General features: G+C 44.4%; 1 protein-coding gene across 1 annotated transcript in view; it reads left to right on the top strand.

Moving 5' to 3' along the window:
* The first annotated feature begins 1,352 nt into the window (after positions 1 to 1,352).
* LOC134957797 (calcium-activated chloride channel regulator 1-like) overlaps positions 1,353 to 19,711 on the top strand; it is a 141,387-nt gene continuing 123,028 nt past the window's right edge. The window contains exons 1-2 of the mRNA XM_063939965.1: positions 1,353 to 1,511; positions 2,263 to 2,403. Of these exons, the coding sequence (XP_063796035.1) occupies positions 1,353 to 1,511; positions 2,263 to 2,403 (300 nt within the window). The remainder of the gene's footprint in view (positions 1,512 to 2,262; positions 2,404 to 19,711) is intronic.

Below are 19,711 nucleotides of genomic sequence, written 5' to 3'. Positions count from 1 at the left end.
ACCAGGGGTGAAACCCGAAGCTGTCCCCCCATCCCTGGGCGGTGGCTAGGAGGCGGATAGCCTTTTCCAGTGTAAAAAAAAGAATACTGTCTTTTGTTTTAGAACTACAAGTACCAGCAAGCATTCCCCGCTTGCTGGTACTTGGAGAACCACAAGTACCAGTATGCGGTGAAATAACTGGCCCACTGGTACCTGTAGTTCTACAACAAAATAAATACCCAAATAAAAACAAGAAACACACACCATGATAGTACAAATTTATTTAAACACACACACTCATACATACTTACCTACATCCCACGCCGGCCAATCACGTCCACTTGTCCAGTAGCCTCTAATTGTGTACCTGTAAAACCAAAATTCCAATATACTCACCTATTATCCAGTGATGATCTGTCCTCTTCTTTTCAGAAGTAATCCACGGCCTTGTAAAAACTAAAAAAAATGAAAGCCCGGTCCACGCCACTAAAGGAGTTCCATGTTTACACATGGAAACCCTTTCCCCGAATGCCGGGACCCCCCGTGACTCCTGTCACTGGAGATCCCAGCAGCCAATCAGGGAGCGCCATGTCATGGCTGTGCGCTACTAGCCTGTCAATCAGGAGTAGCGCACCGACTAGAATGGAGGATGCGCTCCTCCATTCTTGCCTATGATGGGAACTTTGCGGTCTGCGGTTAACCATGAAGTTAATTGGGGTCACCCACAAGAGTGACCCCAATTAACCCCGCGGCCCAAGTGCCCGGTGCTGGTTGTCTAAATACGGGGGGGGGGCCCCAGTGAATTTTTCACTCGGTATTTAAACAATCAGGACCGGTTTAAAGAGCCCAAGGCTGGTTATACTTAGGAAGGGGGACCCCACGTAATTTTTTTTTTCACTTTGAACTCTTTTAATACTGTACTCAATGAAGCCATGCACGGATCTCACTGATCAGGCTGGGCTTCATTGTGTTATGTCCGGCAGTGTTTTACTCATCACTTCCGTAAAACATTGCCCGACAATATGAATAGCATCGACATCGGAAAATACAAAAAACTCGGCAGCTTAGTAAATTCCCGAAAATTATTACAAAAAGTTGCAGAAAAATACATACAATAAAAGTCGAGTTCAAACTCCCACCAACTCGGCAGAAACACAAATCTTTATAAATATACCCCATAGTCTGGTTAGGCAAAGACACACAGTACACAGTATGTTGAGAAATGTGTACATAACCAGTTGTGAAATTGTTGACCAATTACAGTATAACAAGTTATCATAATAACATCATATGTACATTTCATCAGGGATTGACTGCACAGAAACGTATATTAAGAAGAACCACAAGAAGCTGGTAATCCCGGAGAGGCAACAATGAAGATTGCTGGGGTATTCATTTTCATTTCTGTACTTCAAGTGACACTTCCAGCAAGAGACTCATTGGTGAAACTCAAAGATAATGGATATGAGGACATTATTATCGCAATACACCCAAAGATTCCTGAAAATGGAAAGTTAATTGAAAGAATAAAGGTAAATACGTTATTTTTATTACAATTTAAAGGATGTGATTGGGCAGAGTTGACCACTGGCATATCCATAATGGATGCAAGGTGTGTGGTGCGGATCCAGGGGGGCCCATACTGGACCATGGCGGGCACCATATTTCACACAATATCACAAATCAAAATGTATATGTTTGAAGGCATGGATATTTTATTACATTTGACTGACCGAACAGACCATATATATATAATCACTGGTCGGATTGGGTATGAAATGCCAGGTTTCGGGATGCCGGCGGTCACATGACTAACCGTAGCATCCCGACAATGAGGATCCTGACATGGGACAGGGGTAAGTATTTTACCCCTTTCCTTCCCCCTACCCTAACCCTCGGGGGGTTGCGGTTAGGGCTAATCCGTGGGAGGTGGCACCTAGGACTAACCCTCGGGTGGTGGTGGCTATGCCTTACCACCCCCATAGTGTCTAACCTAGCCCCCCTCTAGTGCCTAACCCTAACCCTCCCCCCTGTGCCCTAACCCCCAGCCCAGTACTCATCTTCAGCATTCTGGTGGTCAGTGTTCTGGCGCCGGTGTCCCGAGGGGTGTTGGGTATGCTGGCATTGGTTACATGACCACCGGCATACAGACCGTCGGGATGCTGAACGCATACCTACTGGTCAGGCTCCTTCCATTTATTATCTGATTTATCCTGAAAATGTCTGCTATAGCAAGATATATTATATAATGTATTACAATTTTGTTTTCACATGTGTTGACAGAAAATGGTGACAGACGCTTCTACCTACATGCTCCAGGCTACAGAAAACAGAGTTTTTATTAAAAGTGCAAAAATTTTAATTCCCAACACCTGGTCCACCAGCAGCACATTTGGAAGGCTAAAAACAGAGTCCTATGATAAGGTAAGTTTTTTATTATATATATATATATATATATATATATATATATATATATGTATATATATATATATATATATATATATATACTGTCCTGATGAAAATGTTGTAACAAGTAACATTGAAACGTTGACGCTGCAGATCAGACTGCTGTCTTTATTTTCACTACCGTGAGTGGCGCCGACTGCTGTATTTGTACTTGTGAAGTTCCACGCCTGGAGGGCACCGGTAACAGAGTTATGTTTACATTGGAGTGGAGTGCTGATGACTGTTTGTGTATTATCTATACAGTATATCTGTGTGTGTGTGTGTGTGTGTGTGTGTGTGTGTGTGTGTGTGTGTGTGTGTGTGTGTGTGTGTGTGTAAGTATTTAGCACAAACGTTGATACTAGAGGTAGCAGAATTACTGGAACAAAGTAAAAAATATATTGTTGCTGTAAGCTTACAATATAACACACTTTGGAGGAGATTTATTAAATATTGTAGACTATAAAGTGGAGAGTGATAAGTACCAACCAATCAAGACAAGCCTTCCTGGGTAATTAGTACCAGCTCCCCTCCCCCCCATCTTGGCACCTCTGGTAATAGCAGCAGCACCTGAGATGTAGTGCAGGAACTTGGGAAATGCAAGAACTTTATACCTGTGTCCACCCCCAAATGTGTTTTTTCAGGTATATTTTGAACTGTAATGAGTTTGAAAGACACTTTTATCACAGAGATCTAAGCAAATCACCTGTCCAGGGACGTAACTAGAAATTTGTGGGCCCCAGGGGCCCCAGAATTATTTCACGTTGAGGGGGGGCGAAGTTAGAATTCAATTTTGGTGCCCCTGCTGCGGTGCCGGTATCCTCTCCTTCTACCCCATACCCCACCGTCAGTGTGGGGAAGCGCTTACTTCCGCATCACTGTGGGCGGCGTCAACTTTAAAAGTAGTCTGCTGTCGCGTGGTACAGTGTCTCTTCACCTGTACTAGCCGGCTGTCTCTTCACTGATGCATTACTTGGGAGGAGGCGTGGCCATGCTGAGCCTGTTGGGACATTCCGGGGCCACAGCCACGCCTCCTCCAAGTAATGCAGCAGCATCAGTGAAGAGAAAGCCGGCTAGTATAAAAGAAGGGACACTGCAACCTGCGACAGCAAGAGTAGAAGCCACCCACGGGGATGTGGAAGTAAGCGCTTCCCCGATCCTGTGCCTCCATCATGTTGGGGGGGGGGGGGGGGTCAAGCTGCCCCCTTATCCCCCCTGTTCAGATGCCTCTGGTGAGCTTCATAGCAAAATTTTTAAAGATCCCCCAGCTTCTAGAGAGACACCTCTGTCTATAGCACTGTGCCAAAGTGGGCATGCATAGTGCTGCCCAGGTGGTGCTAGTCCACATGTTTATTAGCCCGTTGTGCTATTGGTAACATAATATATACTGTGATAATTGTGAGAGGCGTGCATTATAAAGTGAGGCTTGGCTTATTAAGTGAGTTTGAAACAGCAGCAGGTGAGTTAGAATACAGCAACAGGTGAGTTTTATAATACACCAAGTGACACACAAATTTGCAATACCATTAACATCTGATACAATGTTTGGCCTTGTGCAGTGCAATGGATGTAAAGCATTTGTTTGGAAAGAGGCAGCGTGGAGACTCAGCTGCTGTCCAATCTGTGAGCAATTTTCTCTGCTGAAGGAGGAGATAGCAAAACTGCATGCTGAGATTTGTAGGATGTCTGTGTCTTTGAAGCCTCCACTGCCTCAGAGAGCCACCAGAAGACATTCTGCCTGGACTACTGTGGGCTCTCAAGGGCATAGATTTCCAGAGGGACACAGACACCTCCCGCAAGCGGTGACACTGCAAAACTCGTATGCTACTCTTGCAGGGCTGGAAGATACAACTAATAGAGGCACTACAGAACAGGAGGATATGGGGACTTCTACCAACTATAGGAACAGGAAATGGAACAGGAAAATTGCATCTCCAAAAAGGACTGCACTTCTCTTGGGAGATTCCATTATTAGAGGAATACATCTGGGAAATGCAAATGAAGTAGAGAAACAAGTAAGGTGCTTACCTGGAGCCACAGCTCCAAGGGATAAAGAGCGCATGCTAAGAATTGTAAAGGCAGCAAGAAAAGATGGGGAGGTGGATGTCATTGTCCACCTAGGGACAAATGACCTGGCAAATGCTGAACTCATGGCTGTAAAAGATGAATTTAGGAAGTTAGGGACTGCTCTGAAGCAGGTGGCAACCACTGTATCTTTTTCAGAAGTATTGCCAGTACACAGAGGGGAAGACAGAACTCATTGCATCAGAAACTTCAATGTTTGGCTAAGGACATGGTGCAATGAGGAGAGACTTGGATTTATAGGCCACAGTCACACCATCTGGCAAGATAGGAGCTTATACAAAAGTGACGGTCTGCACCCATCTTCAAGGGGAACAAGAATACTAACTGAACAGTTTGGATGCTTCATCAAGAACTATTTAAACTAACAAAGGGGGGCAGTGAACCAAACAGGAATAAAGCAATCTGCTCCCCCAACACAGAAGTATTGTTTCTGCAGGCAAAGGGAATAGGAAGCATATCCACAGCAACAGAAGATAATTCAGATCAAAACCAAATAAAAATAGGCAGAGAGAAGAACATAGCTAGGAACAGAAAAAGCACAAACAAAACTCTAAAAGCTATGTGTGCAAATGCTAGGAGCTTAGGAAATAAAATCCCAGAACTAACTGCAATAATGACAAGGGATGATCTAGACATTGTGGCAATTACAGAGTCATGGTACAATGAAAATCATGACTGGGACATAGCTATACCGGGATATACTTTATTTAGGAAGGCAGAATTGGAAAAATCGGAGGAGGGGTAGCAATGTATGTAAAAAATGCCATAAATACTACATTAATACAAAGTATTGAAGAAAAAACTGAGGCCCTTTGGGTGACCATAGAAACAGGGGAAAAGTTGATTATTCGTATTGGCGTGATATACAGGCCACCAGGTAAGGAAGAGGAACTTGACAAGAACCTATTGCAGGACATAACTAAAATGGCATTAAAAGGAGAGGTAATAATCATGGGAGACTTTAATCTTCCTGATGTAAACTGGGAGGTGTCTGTTACTAGTTCCACTAGAAGTAGGAACATTTTAAATTCCCTTCAGGGAGCATCCCTCCACCAATTGGTGAGGGAGCCCACTCGGAAAGACGCAATATTAGACTTAATACTTACAAATGTAGACAGATTATCGGACGTAAAAGTGGGTGAAAACCTGGGATCCAGTGATCATCAAGCAGTATGGTTCAGCATTAAGACAGAGACTGACTCGTCCCATACAAAAACAAAGGTGTTGGATTTTAGGAAGGCTGATTTTGTAGGGATGGGAAAATGTGTAAGCGATTCTTTGGCAGAGTGGAGGAACTTGGAAACAGTGCAGGAGAGGTGGGAAACATTAAAATGTGCAATATTGAAGGCAACAGACCTTTGTATCAAAACTGTTAGGAAAAACACAAGGAAAAGGAAGCCAGTGTGGTTTGCAAAAGAAGTAGCAAATATTGTGAGAGCAAAAAAGATGGCTTTTAGGAAATATAAGCAGACACAAAATAATGAAGACAAAAAGATATATCTTGTTAGACAGAAGGAGAAAAAGAAGGTAATCAGATGTGCAAAGGCACAAGCTGAGGAGAAAATGGCCCAGTCAGTGGGTAAAGGAGGCAAAACTTTTTTAGGTATATAAGCGAAAGGAGAAAAACAAAAGGCGGAATTATAAAACTAAAGACGGACACTGGGAGTCTTGTTGAAGGAGACAATTTAATAGCAGATCATCATAATGATTATTTTTGCTCAGTATTTACTACTGAAAGAGAGGGGAAGGGGCCACAGTTAAGTTGCAGGGATATTCAGGAAAATGAAACAAGTACATTTACAGAGGAGAAGGTCCTAACAGAACTCTCAAAGCTGAAAGTGGACAAATCTATGGGGCCAGATGGGATACATCCAAGGATACTAAAAGAACTTAAAGAGGTGCTGGTAGCACCATTGACAGAATTATTCAACCAGTCATTAGCTACAGGAGTAATTCCAGGGGACTGGAAAAGAGCAAACGTAGTCCCACTGCACAAAAGTGGAAGCAAGGAAGAGGCAAACAACTACAGACCAGTGAGTCTTACATCAGTAGTAGGGAAATTGATGGAAACACTCTTAAAAGAAAGAGTTGTAGATTATCTCAAATCCGGCAATTTACTGGATCCCAAACAGCATGGATTCACTGGGGGGAGATCATGTCAAACAAATCTTATTGACTTTTTTGATTGTGTGACTAAAGTGATGGATAAAGGTGGAGCCATGGATATAGCTTATCTAGACTTTAGTAAGGCTTTTGACACAGTTCCACATCGCAGACTGCTAAATAAACTTGAAAGTTTGGGATTGGATATTAGGATTATTGAATGGATAAGATCTTGGTTGAAGGATAGAAAACAGAGAGTTGTGGTAAATGGAGTGCATTCACAGGAGGGAAATGTTACCAGTAGAGTACCCCAGGGATCTGTACTTGGACCAGTGCTTTTTAATATCTTTATTGGTGACATTGCAAATGGCATTTAAGGGAAAGTATGCCTTTTTGCAGATGACACAAAGGTATGCAACAGGGTAGACACACCAAGTGGGGTAAAACAAATGATTGAGGATCTAGGTAGACTAGAGGAATGGTCAAGAGTCTGGCAATTACAGTTTAATGCCAAAAAATGCAAAATCATGCACTTGGGTCTCAAAAATCCTAAAGCTAAATACAGTATTAATGGCACTATACTGGAAACTACTGAGGAGGAAAGGGATCTAGGAGTCACTATTTCAGATGACTTAAAGGCAGGTAAGCAATGTAACAAGGCAACGAGGAAGGCTAGTCAGATGCTTGGCTGCATTGGGAGAGGAATCAGCAGCAGAAAGAAAGAAGTAATAATGCCACTGTATAGGTCATTGGTACGGCCTCATCTAGAATACTGTATTCAGTTCTGGAGGCCATATCTTCAAAAGGATATTAATACATTAGAAACTGTACAAAGGAGGGCAACTAAAATGGTGCATAGCGTGCATCACAAAACATACCCAGAAAGACTAAGAAATCTCAATATGTATAGTTTGGAGCAGAGAAGGGAAAGGGGGGACATGATAGAAACTTTCAAATATATCAAGGGTTTTAACAAAGTCCAGGAGGGAAACATTCTCCAAATGAAGAGAAGCAATAGGACACGTGGACATGCACTGAGACTTGAGGGGGGGGGGGGGGGGGTTCAGGGGAAATTTGCGGAAAAATTATTTCACAGAAAGGGTAGTGGACAAGTGGAATAGCCTCCCATCAGAGGTGGCAGAGGCTAAGACAGTAGAGCAATTTAAACATGCATGGGATAGACATAAGGATATCCTTACAAAGAAATAAGGATCAAATAAGGTTAGAGATAAAAATAATATTAAAAAAAAAAAAAAGGGGCAGACTAGATGGGCCAAGTGGTTCTTATCTGCCGACAAATTCTATGTTTCTATGTTTCTATAATGGTGTCAGCCTTCCTGTATATTATCAGTGTGCATTATATTAGGCAGGGTGCACTGCAGTCACTGTATTACATGGGAAGGTGGCTCAGGTGGATACATGTAGTCAGTGACTGGCACTGTGCTGTGAATTGTGACCACATGTGCAGTTCCATAATATCAGAGAGGGGTGGTGTTCAGAAGGTGTCTATTTATGGCTTCACAAGACGGGATGTAGTTATGTGACTACACCGATGTCGGGATCCCAAGCGAATGACAGCCTGACAGTGGGCATGCTGATTAACAGGGACTATTCTGACTCGTGGGTGTCCATGACACCCATAGAGTGGGAATAAAACATGTGGCGAGTGCAGCGAGCCTATAAAGGGCGCCCCCCCCCTCCGGCAATCTAAAGCTCAGGATCCCAGTGTCAGTATGGGGACCGACGGGATCCCAAACGCTGGTCACCCAATCCCATCCCCACAAGAACAGTTACTAGACATCTTAGTGCCGTGTCTGAAAAGGAGCACTTGCATCTGTCCCCTCGTCCTGCCCCATGTGTGAACGGGATCCGGTCTGAAGATCGACAGTGTCTAGGTCGACAATGTTTAGGTCGACCACTATAGGTCGACGGTCACTATGTCGACATGGATGGAAGGTCGACAGGGTTTCTAGGTCGACATGTGCTAGGTCGACAGGTCTAAAGGTCGACATGAGTTTTTCACATTTTTTTATTTTTTTTTATTTTTTCATACTTAACGATCCACGTGGACTACGATTGGAACGGTAAAGTGTGCCGAGCGAAGCGGTAGCGGAGCGAAGGCACCATGCCCGAAGCATGGCGAGCGAAGCGAGCCATGCGAGGGGACGCGGTGCACTAATTTGGGATCCCGGTCACTCTACGAAGAAAACGACACCAAAAAAAAAAAAAATCCTCATGTCGACCTTTAGACCTGTCGACCTAGCACATGTCGACCTAGAAACCCTGTCGACCTTCCATCCATGTCGACCTAGTGACTGTCGACCTATAGTGGTCGACCTAAACATTGTTGACCTAGACACTGTTGATTTGATGAACCACACCCGTGTGAACAGTAAGAACACTGTCAATGCTCTGAGACTCACTTATTATTGAAGTTTACAGTAGATGCATTCGCTTATTTTCCATCTCGCCTGGACCTGTGTGATGTCAGAGGCCACTGTGTAACCTCATGTAGCCTCTAGCAGCCTCACCAGGTTAATATGACATCAATGCTCATAGAAACATAGAATGTGGTGGCAGATCAGAACCACTTGGCCCATCTAGTCTACCCATGCACATACACTTATACACTAGGGTTAATTATTGTCAGGAAACAGTGAACCTACCAGTATATTTTTGGAGTCTAAGACTAAACTGGAATACCCGAAAAAAAAAACACATAAACACAGGGAGAATATACAAACTACACACAGGCTATGGTGGGAATCGGGCAGTATGGCTGATGATGGACTCTGGAATGGCATAGGGAAGGGTCTTTTTCTGCAAGACACCTAAGCCTTATACAACAGATTAATCAGGTCCAATAATGATGAGTACTATGAATTTGTGGACCCAATAAATAAAATAAAATTAATGTTTATGTTTTCTGGTGTTCTTTGTTATTTAAAACAGAAAACCTGAAAACATGGTAAATGAAACAAGCGTGTGTGCTGGGAACTGAGGAAGACAAGTTACAGAGAATGGGATCAGGCTTCTGAAAAAAAAAAAAAAAAACAGTTAAAGCACTCCATTGTTCAGTCATATTGCACATCCCCTCACCTATGTATCACAGACAACCAAAGATTCAAAAGAGCACACTGACACTGTTCAGCCTCTCACTAAGCTACTTTAGCAAATTTGGAGCCTACAGTATAACTGCCTTTTGCTTTTCAATAATCCCATTCAGATTCGATGTCTGAAGAACCATATTTATTATTTAGTAACGGAATCATAAGTGTATGCAGTAAATGTTGAGATGGTGTAATGCAATTGTGATGAAAGTGGTAAAACTAAATGAAACAATAAGAACCAATTACAATATGCATGTGGAAAAAAGCAAGCAGACATACAGTACATGTAACATGGGCATGCATTACATATACAGAATACACAGTTTTCAGTCACTGTGGAGGCATGGGCAGCGCTCGTTGAGCTGCTGGCTTGCCCCCTGTCCCTCTTGTCTTTGTGAATAGACGCTGTGCGCATGCAGAGCAGTGACTGACAGGAGTTTCCCAACTGCCCTCCCACCGCGGGACACTGCGGCCTGCGGGTGGGACAGTCCCAAAAAACTGGACTGTCCAACGAAAATTCGGACAGATGGGAGGTATGATGTGGAAAAAAGCAAGCAGACATACAGTACATGTAACATGGGTATGCAAACATAACTGACATTACATGTACAAAAAACATAAATTACAATGCTACTAATATAGCTGGCATGCATGGCTGACTAAATAAGTCTATAATGGCACAGCTAAAGTCATTAGCTCACTATCGAATGCAAGACCGGGCTGGACTATGGGGGTTATTCTGACCCGATCGCACTCTGCAGTTTTTCGCAGCAGTGCGATCGGATCAGATGCGCCGGAGCCGCTGTGCGTCGGTGCATGCCAGACAGCCAACGGCCGTCGTTGCCTAGCGATCGCCTCTGCCTGATTGACAGGCAGAGACGGTCGCTGGGCGGGAGGCAGGGAGCATGGTGGTGTTTGGATGCCGTTTTTGGAGCGCGGTCTGGCCAACGCAGATCGCAGCGGCTGTATGACGTCACACGCAGCCGCTGTGACCCTGGCAGCGACAAGTAACTCCTGGCCAGCCACAGGAGCTGCGCTGGCTGGGTGTTACTATACAAGTACAAAAACATCACCGCTGGGCAATGCTTTTGTACTTGTGCGGTGGGGCCCTGCCAGACATGCGGGGCAGACTAGCCCTGTGCTTGGCGTCCCCCCGCATGTCTGTGTCAGTGATCATAGCTGTGCTAAATTTAGCACAGCTATGATCAGGTCGGAATGACCCCCTATGTAAAGCTGGTCTGTCTATGTCCATGTGAGAATGGAAAATGGCTACTGACAGCTCCTTTGGCCCAGAATGCATTGCTAACTAGCTACAACAAGTTAGGAGGGTCAAAAAGAATAGATAACTTTGAATTATTTCTGTGCTGACCACTGGAGGGAGTTAATTACACAGGTTACTGTGACACAGAAATACAGTAAATGAGCATAAACAAACTATGCTGAAAGGCATGACATCCCTGTCTGGTATCACTCATACCACATTTCAAACTCAGTAAAAACAATTCAGATACTAGTCTGAGGAACAACTTAGTCTGACCTTGCTTACACATCTTGACGTCAACCTTATGGACTTTTCATTCATCACTTGGTAATGTCTTAGTGACAGTGTCGGACTGGGGCATGAAGGGCCCACTGGGGGGATGCAGTGATAGGGGCCCATACTTAAGGGTGTGGCCAGCCTACAAAGGTGGTGTGGCCAGCCTCCACAGAGGCTTGAAATACACAATAGTCTAGTGCAGTGTAATGAAACATATCTACCATGTATATTACAAGTGCACAGTCTGGAACCTGATCCCTAGAGGAAGGAGTGGGCACCCAGGCAGTGGGGCCTACCTGTGGTTTCCCTGGTACCCCTGTGGGCCAGTCCAACCCTGCTTAGTGACAAAATTTAAAGGCCACTCATTGCGCTGTGACTGACAATCTCTAACAAGCACAATGTCACCTGGCTTTAGGTTGGATTTGGCAACTTGCCACTTGCTCTTTGGTTGCAAGGTAGAAATATACTGGCTTTTCTACCTGTCCCAAAATGTGTTTGCAAGACTTTGAACTTGTCTCCATTGACGTTTGAATAAGTCTTTAGTGTTGAATTCTCCAGAAGAAGCACAGATATTCCCAGTCTTTTGAGTAAGAAAAGTGGCATGGGTAAGCAGAAGTGGATCTTCTGGGTCATTAGAAACTGAAGTTAAGGGTCTAGCATTGACAATACCTGTAGCTGAGACTTCAGCCATGAAGGTAGTTAAACTCTTGTGAGTAAGTCTTACAGTTCCTACTTGCAGAAAGATGGAATCACGGATTCTTTGTCTATGGTTTTAAGATATGCAACGGTATTATGCCGATCATTTTTTCCCAGTCTCCTCTCATATGAGAAGAATTAGTAGGGTTGAAAGTTCATGTACAACATTGTTCACTAAGGTATTTCTCCACACTTTAGTGTCAATGTTAGAGTGAATTTGTAATTCTTTGGCTGCTCCAATGAAGTTGGTGCCCCTGTTGGAGCTGATATGTTTAACAGGGCCATGGATGGTAATAAAGAGTCTAAGGACATTGATGAAGCTTGAAGTGTCCATTGACTCATATAACCTCAATGTGAACTGCTCTGATGCTCATACAGGTGAATACAACTGCCAAATGCTTGCTGTTTGCATTCACTCCTCTAGTGTGTCGAGTGATGACATTCCAGGGACCAAATATGTCAAGATCAATGTTAGAAAATGGAGGATTTGTACTAAGCCTGGTTGCTGGAAGATTAGCCATCTTCTGAGTTTGAGAAGTGCGACGAAGTCTGCAACAAATAATACACTTGAAGATTGTGTTGCTTACACACCTTTTCGCTCCAATAATCCAGAACCCAGCTGACTGTAGAGCTCCTTCTGTAAACAATAATCCCCGGTGTTTGACTTAATTGTGATAGTGTTGCACAATTAAAAAAGTAATGTGATGACTTCCAGGAATGATTAAAGGATTTTTCTCAACTGATCCTAAGTTTTTGAAGGTAACCTCCTACTCTCAATAAATCATTCTCGTCAAGAAATGGGTCTAGCTTTTTCAAGATGCTGTCTCCAGGAATAGGATTTCCAGTGGTAATGTTGTGAATTTCTCTAGCATTGGTTTGTTGTTGAACAACATGTGTAGTGAGGTTCTTAGATTGTTGCATTTCTTCTACTGTGTATTTTGACAGTGATTTACATTTGTTCACATTTGTGTCTGTAGTGTGTTTAAAAGAACAAGCTATGTGGGTTAGGCAGGTAATGGCTCTAACAAGTGACTTCCAAATTGAGAATCTATGGAATCTGTGAGGTTCAAGTTGACAATCTGAAATCATGGTATGGATCATAGTTACTTGTGGACGTATTTCAACTTCTGAGTCTGCATCTACTAACTCAGATATGTCACTTTCAGGATTGTTAAGATTTTTAATAAATTGTTATAAATTTTACACAATTTAGTGGATATTGTTCATTTCCTCTTAAAGCGCAGCCTCCTCCTCTTTTTGTTGTTAAGATCGGTACAGGAATTCAGGTTCTCTGAACCATGTGGTGACTTTGAGGAGACTGGCAGAGATGGCTTTTGGAGTCTGGTCTGCAGGATTATGAGCATGGAATTGTCTAGTCTAGTTGCAAACGTAGCCTACTACTTTACTGTCTGTGTAGAAGTCTGTTTGACAGTTCAATGGGCAGCTCTGATGAAATGAGTTTGGCTAGTTCTACGGCTAGTGCTGCAGCATAAAGTTCTAGTCTGGGCACTGTGTGCCCTGGAAGTGGTGCTAGCTTCGCTTTTCCCATGACAAATCCAATATGACATTCACCTTTGTCTATGGTTTTAAGATATGCAACGGTAGTAATTGCTTGGACTGAAACGTCAGAGAATACACACAGTCTCTGGTTTCATATTTCTGTGGAAGTCACAGGAGCATATGGACTTGTAATATAAAAGTTGGTTATGGCGGACAGAGAACTTTTCCACTCTTCCCACAATTCCCTTTTCTGTGGAGGCAGTGGGGCATCCCAGTCGGATGACTCACAGGTTAAGTCTCTGAGTAGGGCTTTACCTTGGATAGTGACAGGAGCTGCAAATCCTAAAGGGTCATACAAGCTATTTATAGCAGACAAGCCACCTCTGTGAGTTAAGGGCCTTTGCTGTTTTCTTTGAAGGTGTTGGATTTAAAGTCCCATAAAAGTCCAAGCCTACATTGGGCTAGAGGAGAATTGGTTCCCAAATCCAAATCCCTTAAATCAGTGGTATGATCTTGGAAAGGGGAGGCTTCCATCACTCCTTTGCTGTTAGAGGCTATTTTGTGAAGCCTAAGATTAGAACATACAAGCATTTTCTGAGCTCTCTTGAGGAGACTGATTTCCATCTCATCTATTTGCATAGATTTTAAACAGTCATCCACGTAGAAATCTTTTTTACAAGTTGTATAACATCAGAACCATACTCTAGTTCATTCTCCTGAGCTGAACGTCTAAGTCCGTAGATGGCAACTGCGGGTGAAGGTCTGTTACCAAAGATGTGTACCCTCATGTGGTACTCTACAATATCTTTAGAGGGGTCATTGTCTCTGAACCAAAGGAATCTTAGGAAATTCCTTTTTTTTTCACTCACAAGGAAACAATGAAACATTTGTTGAATGTCAGCTGTGAAGGCAATGGAGTCCCTTCGGAAACATATGAGTACTCCAAGGAGTTTGTTGTTAAGGTCTGGTCCTGTCAGAAGCACATCATTTAAGGAGATTCCTTCAAACTTTGCACTGAAATCAAACACAACTCTGACCTGACCTGGTTTCTTTGGGTGGTATACTCCAAACATTGGCAGGTACCAGCATTCATCTGTGTCTTTAAGAATGGGAGCTATCTTACCGTGGCCGTTCTCAAATATTTTGGCCATGAAGGAGAAGAAATACTTGTTCTCTGTTGTTAGGTAGGCATCGCCTGGGTGTTCTAAAGGGTAGAGGTGCAACCCAGCTGTTGGCACCATCTTTGGCTGGTCCTTTATCCATTATTTCCAAGAATAGTTTGTCTTCTATGGACATTGCCACCTGGTCATCCTTTCTTGTTCGTTTGAAGACTGTGTACCCCAGATGATCTTTGCACTGTGTTTACCATTAATCTGACTTGTGGCTTTGTGGACCCGTAGGATATCTCTCCTGATGAGTAGAGTTACCTGGGCTTGTGGGTCCAGTTCTGGTATCAGATGTGTTATACATTTCAAATGTGCATGGTGAATAGCTATGTCTGGTGTAGGAATTTCAGACCTATTATCTGGGATCTCATCACACTCAGTGATGGGTGGTAAGGAAAGGCATGTCTTTCCATCTATAGACTCGACTTGAAAACCAGTGGCTCTCCCTCCTGATGTTTCAAAACTCCCTCCACAGGTCCTTAAGGAGTAAGGAGTGCCGGGGCCTTTGATATTAAAGCTCTCAAAGAAGGTCGATCTGGCTAGGGACCTGTTAATTTGGTCATCTAGGATTGCATAAAGATTGACAGCTTTCTCTGGCTGGCCTATGGGGTAGACTCTGACTAAATTGATTTTGGAGCAAGATCTGTTGCTAATGGCATCTCTGCAGACTTCAGTACAAGTTATCTCTGGTGTGACTGCAGTAGTGTCTTTTTGTTCTGCATTGTGCTCCCCGCCATGCTCAGTGTGACCGTAACTGTGTTGTAAGGTCCATTGGAGAGGCCCACAGTGTAGAGCTGTGTTGTGATCTGTGCTGTGACATTCTGTGCAGTTAGCACTAACCTTAAAGTCCTTGGCGAGGTAATATGTGGAAGAGCAGCACTTGTAGCAGATACCATTTTCTCTTAAGAAGGCCTTGCGATTCTCCAGGGACTTCTCTCGGAAGGCTCTGCATTTCAGGAGAGGATGCAGTTTGTGATGCAGAGGACACTACTTGATGGAATCTCTATCTCTGGTCTCTTGGTGAGCAGAGCTGGTAAATCTGAATAATGCACGTTAGTCTTATAAACTGCAACTGATGTCTTCTGGGGGTTAGGTAGCCCAAATTACCTGTTGGGGTAAAGGTAACACTAGGATAATTCCTGGTCTTAGCTTGTTGATGTACAAAGTCCATGAAAACAGAGAATGGTGGAAATAGCACCTTGTTCCGCTGTTTATATTTGGAGCCAAGGGTGATCCATTGTTCCTGTAGATTATAAGGTAGCTTCTGGACTTGATACCTCTGGCCATGTCAAGGAAGGAAAGTCCTTGTGAGTCCCCTTCACATTTGGCTACTTGAAGCTCCATTAGTAAATCACTTAATTCCCAAGACATTTAATTAAGAGGTCTATTAACTACATGAAAGTCCTAATCCTCTGATTGCATTTTGGAAAGAAGATTGCCAGGCTCTGAAGTTCTCAGTGCAATCATTTAGCTTTAAAATTCCATTCATGACCAGGTCATGTCGAGCAAGAAACTTAACAAAGTCTAAAGTGTCTTGATTGGCTCTAGGAGATATTGTTGGTGCATTAACATGGTGAGTAAGTGGTGTGTTGTCATACCTGCTAGGATTGTCTGGGTCTGGCTGGCTTGTATCGTACCATTTTTGTGTGTGGGAGGCTGTGGCTTTATTGCAGTTAGCAGATTCAAACACTTGGCGTGAAGGAGAGTTGTTCCTCGTGGGTTCACTGTGTCTAGAGTTCTCTTGTTTGCAAACTTGGAGTTTATTGCTGACTTGTGGTGGTGATACACAGTGTGTTTGGCTTGTTTCACTGATGAAATCTGATTTCATGCCTTGCATTGATGGAGGGTTGCTGCCATTTTTAGAGACTTTAGGGTTAATTTACTAAAATGGGAGTTCTATTTAAGATGGGATGTTGCCCATAGCAACCAATCAGATTCTACTTCTCATTTATCTAGCACCTTCTACAAGATAATACCTGAAATCTGATTGGTTGCTATGGGCAACATCCCATCTTAAATAGAACTCCCAATTTAGTAAATTTACCTCTTGGTGTAAATATTATGATATGCGTTGCATCAAATTCTGTGATCAAAGTTCTGTATCAAGTACATTAACGGTCTCCCTTATGTCAAGGAGTTCTACAGACTCTAAGAATTCTGCTTCAACCATGGCAGCTGTGGCTTCCTTCCGAAAAGGGGCATGGCCTAAGGAAAGGGGGCGTGGCTTCGCGGAGGACCCACGATCACGAGCCACGCCCCATTTTCGTCACTGAAGGGGCATGCCCAGCGCTCTGTGAGCCGCTGGCATACCCCCTCTTCCTCTGACTCCAGTGAATAGACGCTGGTCTATCCACCGCTGCTCTGCTAAGCAGAGCAGCGAGTGCAGGAGCCTCCCAACTGCCCCCCCACCGCGGGACACTGCGGCCCGTGGGTGGGACAGCGGGACAGTCCCCAAAAAACGGGACTGTCCCGCGAAAATCGTTGTGATGAAAGTGGTAAAACTGTAAATGAAACAATATGATGCAATTACAATATGCATGTGGCATACCTCCCAACTTTCAAGAAATAGGATGGAAATAGGGGACGTGGCCTTGGCAAAAGGGGCATAGCTAAGTGGTACTCCCGTGATTGCGAGCCATGCCCTGAATTTTCAGTCACTGTGGAGACATGGCCAGCGCTCGGTGAGCTGCTGGCTTGCCCCCTGTCCCTCTTGGCTTTGTGAATAGACGCTGTGCGCATGCAGAGCAATGACTGACAGGAGTCTCCCAACTGCCCTCCCACCACGGGACACTGCGGCCTGCGGGTGGGACAGTCCCAAAAAAACGGGACTGTCCAATGAAAATGGGAAAGATGGGAGGTATGATGTGAGTTAAAGCAAGCAGACATACAGTACATGTAACATGGGTATGCAAACATAACTGACATTACATGTACAAAAAAACATAAATTACAATGCTACTAACATAGCTAGCATGCATGGCTGACTAAACATGTCTCTGATAGCACAGCTAAAGTCATTCGCTCCCCATCGAATGCAAGACCGGGCTGGAATATATAAAGTAGGTCTGTCTATGTCCATGTGAGAATGGAAAATAGCTACTCACAGCTCCTTTTGCCCAGAATGCATTGCTAACTAGCTACAACAAGTTAGGAGGGTCAAAAAGAATAGCTAACTTTGAGTTATTTCTATGCTGACCACTGGAGGGAGTTTATTACACATGTTACTGTGACACAGAAACAAATGCAAATCAGAATCAGAATCGGCTTTATTGGCCAGGTATACTTGCATATACTAGGAATTTGTCTTCGGTTTGCTATACAACAGCCAAGTAGGTAACAGATAAGCAGGTGGGGGTGGAGTGTGGGGGCAAGTAAAGTCAGACAGATAGGCATAACTTAGGGACACAAGTTAGTTACATGTACGTCTAGTCAGTCAATGTTCAGGAGTTCAGCAGGCGGACCGCTTGGGGAAAGAAACTTTTGAGGCTTCTGGTGGACCTGGCGGGGACGGCCCTGTAACACCTGCCTGAAGGAAGCAAGTTAAACATGCTGTGGCCGGGGTGTAGCTGGTCTTTTACTATCTTCGTTGCCCGCTTTTTAGCTCTGGACAGGTACAGGTCCTGGACTGAGGGAAGGTCGTCCCCGATGATCTTCTCTGTGGTTCTGACCACCTTTTGGAGCCTGCATCTGTCCCTCGTGCTGGCGGAGCTGTACCATACCAGTATCGAGGAGCACAGTACCGACTCCACAATCGTGGAGTAGAAGAGGAGCTGATGCTTCTGTGGGATGTTGAACTTCCTTAGTTGCCTGAGGAAGAACAACCTCTGCTGCGCTTTCCCGACAGTGGCATCAGCTTTGGACAGCCATTTAAGTTCCCAGGAGATTGTGGTCCCTAGAAACTTGAAGGAGTCCACACTGTCAGCAATAGTTAGCGGAGGTGCACTAGTTGACTTTTTCCTGAAGTCCACTATCATCTTGACAGTTTTGAGGGGGTTGAGCGCAAGGTTGTTGTGGATGCACCACTGGGCCAACTGGTCTACTTCCCGTCTATAGGCCGATTCGTCCCTGTCCTTGATGAGGCCGATGACGGTGGTGTCGTCGGCAAATTTGATGATCTTTACTGATTGCGCCTCTGAGGTGCAGTCATTTGTATACAAGGAGAAGAACAGGGGTGGGAGGACAGAGCCCTGAGGGGCCCCTGTACTAATGGACTGCTCTTGAGAGGTGAATTCCCCCACTTTCGCAACCTGTGTTCTGTCTGTCAGGAAGTCTATTATCCAGGAACAGGTAGCTTCTGGGACCCCTAGGCGAAGTAATTTTGGGTGGAGGATGCTGGGGACAATTATATTGAAGGCCGAGCTGAAATCGACAAACAGGACCCTCGCGTAGGTACCGGGAATGACTAGGTGCTGTAGAATGTAGTGCAGGCCCAGGTTGACTGCATCCTCGACACACCGTTTTGATCGATAGGTGAACTGTAGGGGGTCCAGTTGGGGGCCAGTCACAGTTTTCAAGTTATTCAAAACCAGACGCTCGATGCTGGAAGGCATGACAGACATGCCCCATATAAATGGTAGGTCATTTCCATTTACATAGCTATCGTTATTCAACAAGTAGCAATGTACAATACAGGTAGCTACCTCCGTGCAACACTCACTTCTTTACCCCAGTTGTCCCCCAGATGGTCAGCGGCAAAGGCATCCCCACCTGCAGCTTTGGCTGCCCTGCACTGCCTGCATGCCCGACGATTGGCAACACTGGTCATGTGCTGAACATGCCTGCAAATTATTGGTGGTACTCTAACTAGGACTGAGCAGGACTGAGCGCTTCCCACCAAAGTCCTCACCATGCGGCTAGCAGAAAGAGAGAGGAGAGCAGCAGCCACCGCCTACTTTAAATACCACCCACCCAGTAGGGGGAGCCATGGACGTCCAGACAGTTAGAGAGCAGGCAGCATCCTTGCAGCTGCTGGCTCTTACTTGTAATAGTGCAGCTGCAGCAACTACGTGACTACTGACTTTCAGTGTGAGCAGCAGGCACCGGGCCCCTGTGACAACTCGGGTCCCATAGCATTAGCAGCTGCATCCCCT

Source organism: Pseudophryne corroboree, chromosome 9, assembly GCF_028390025.1.
Source record: "Pseudophryne corroboree isolate aPseCor3 chromosome 9, aPseCor3.hap2, whole genome shotgun sequence".
NCBI lineage: Eukaryota > Metazoa > Chordata > Amphibia > Anura > Myobatrachidae > Pseudophryne > Pseudophryne corroboree.
The sequence above is the reverse complement of the archived record's forward strand: the minus strand, read 5'-3'. Positions and strand labels throughout refer to the sequence as shown.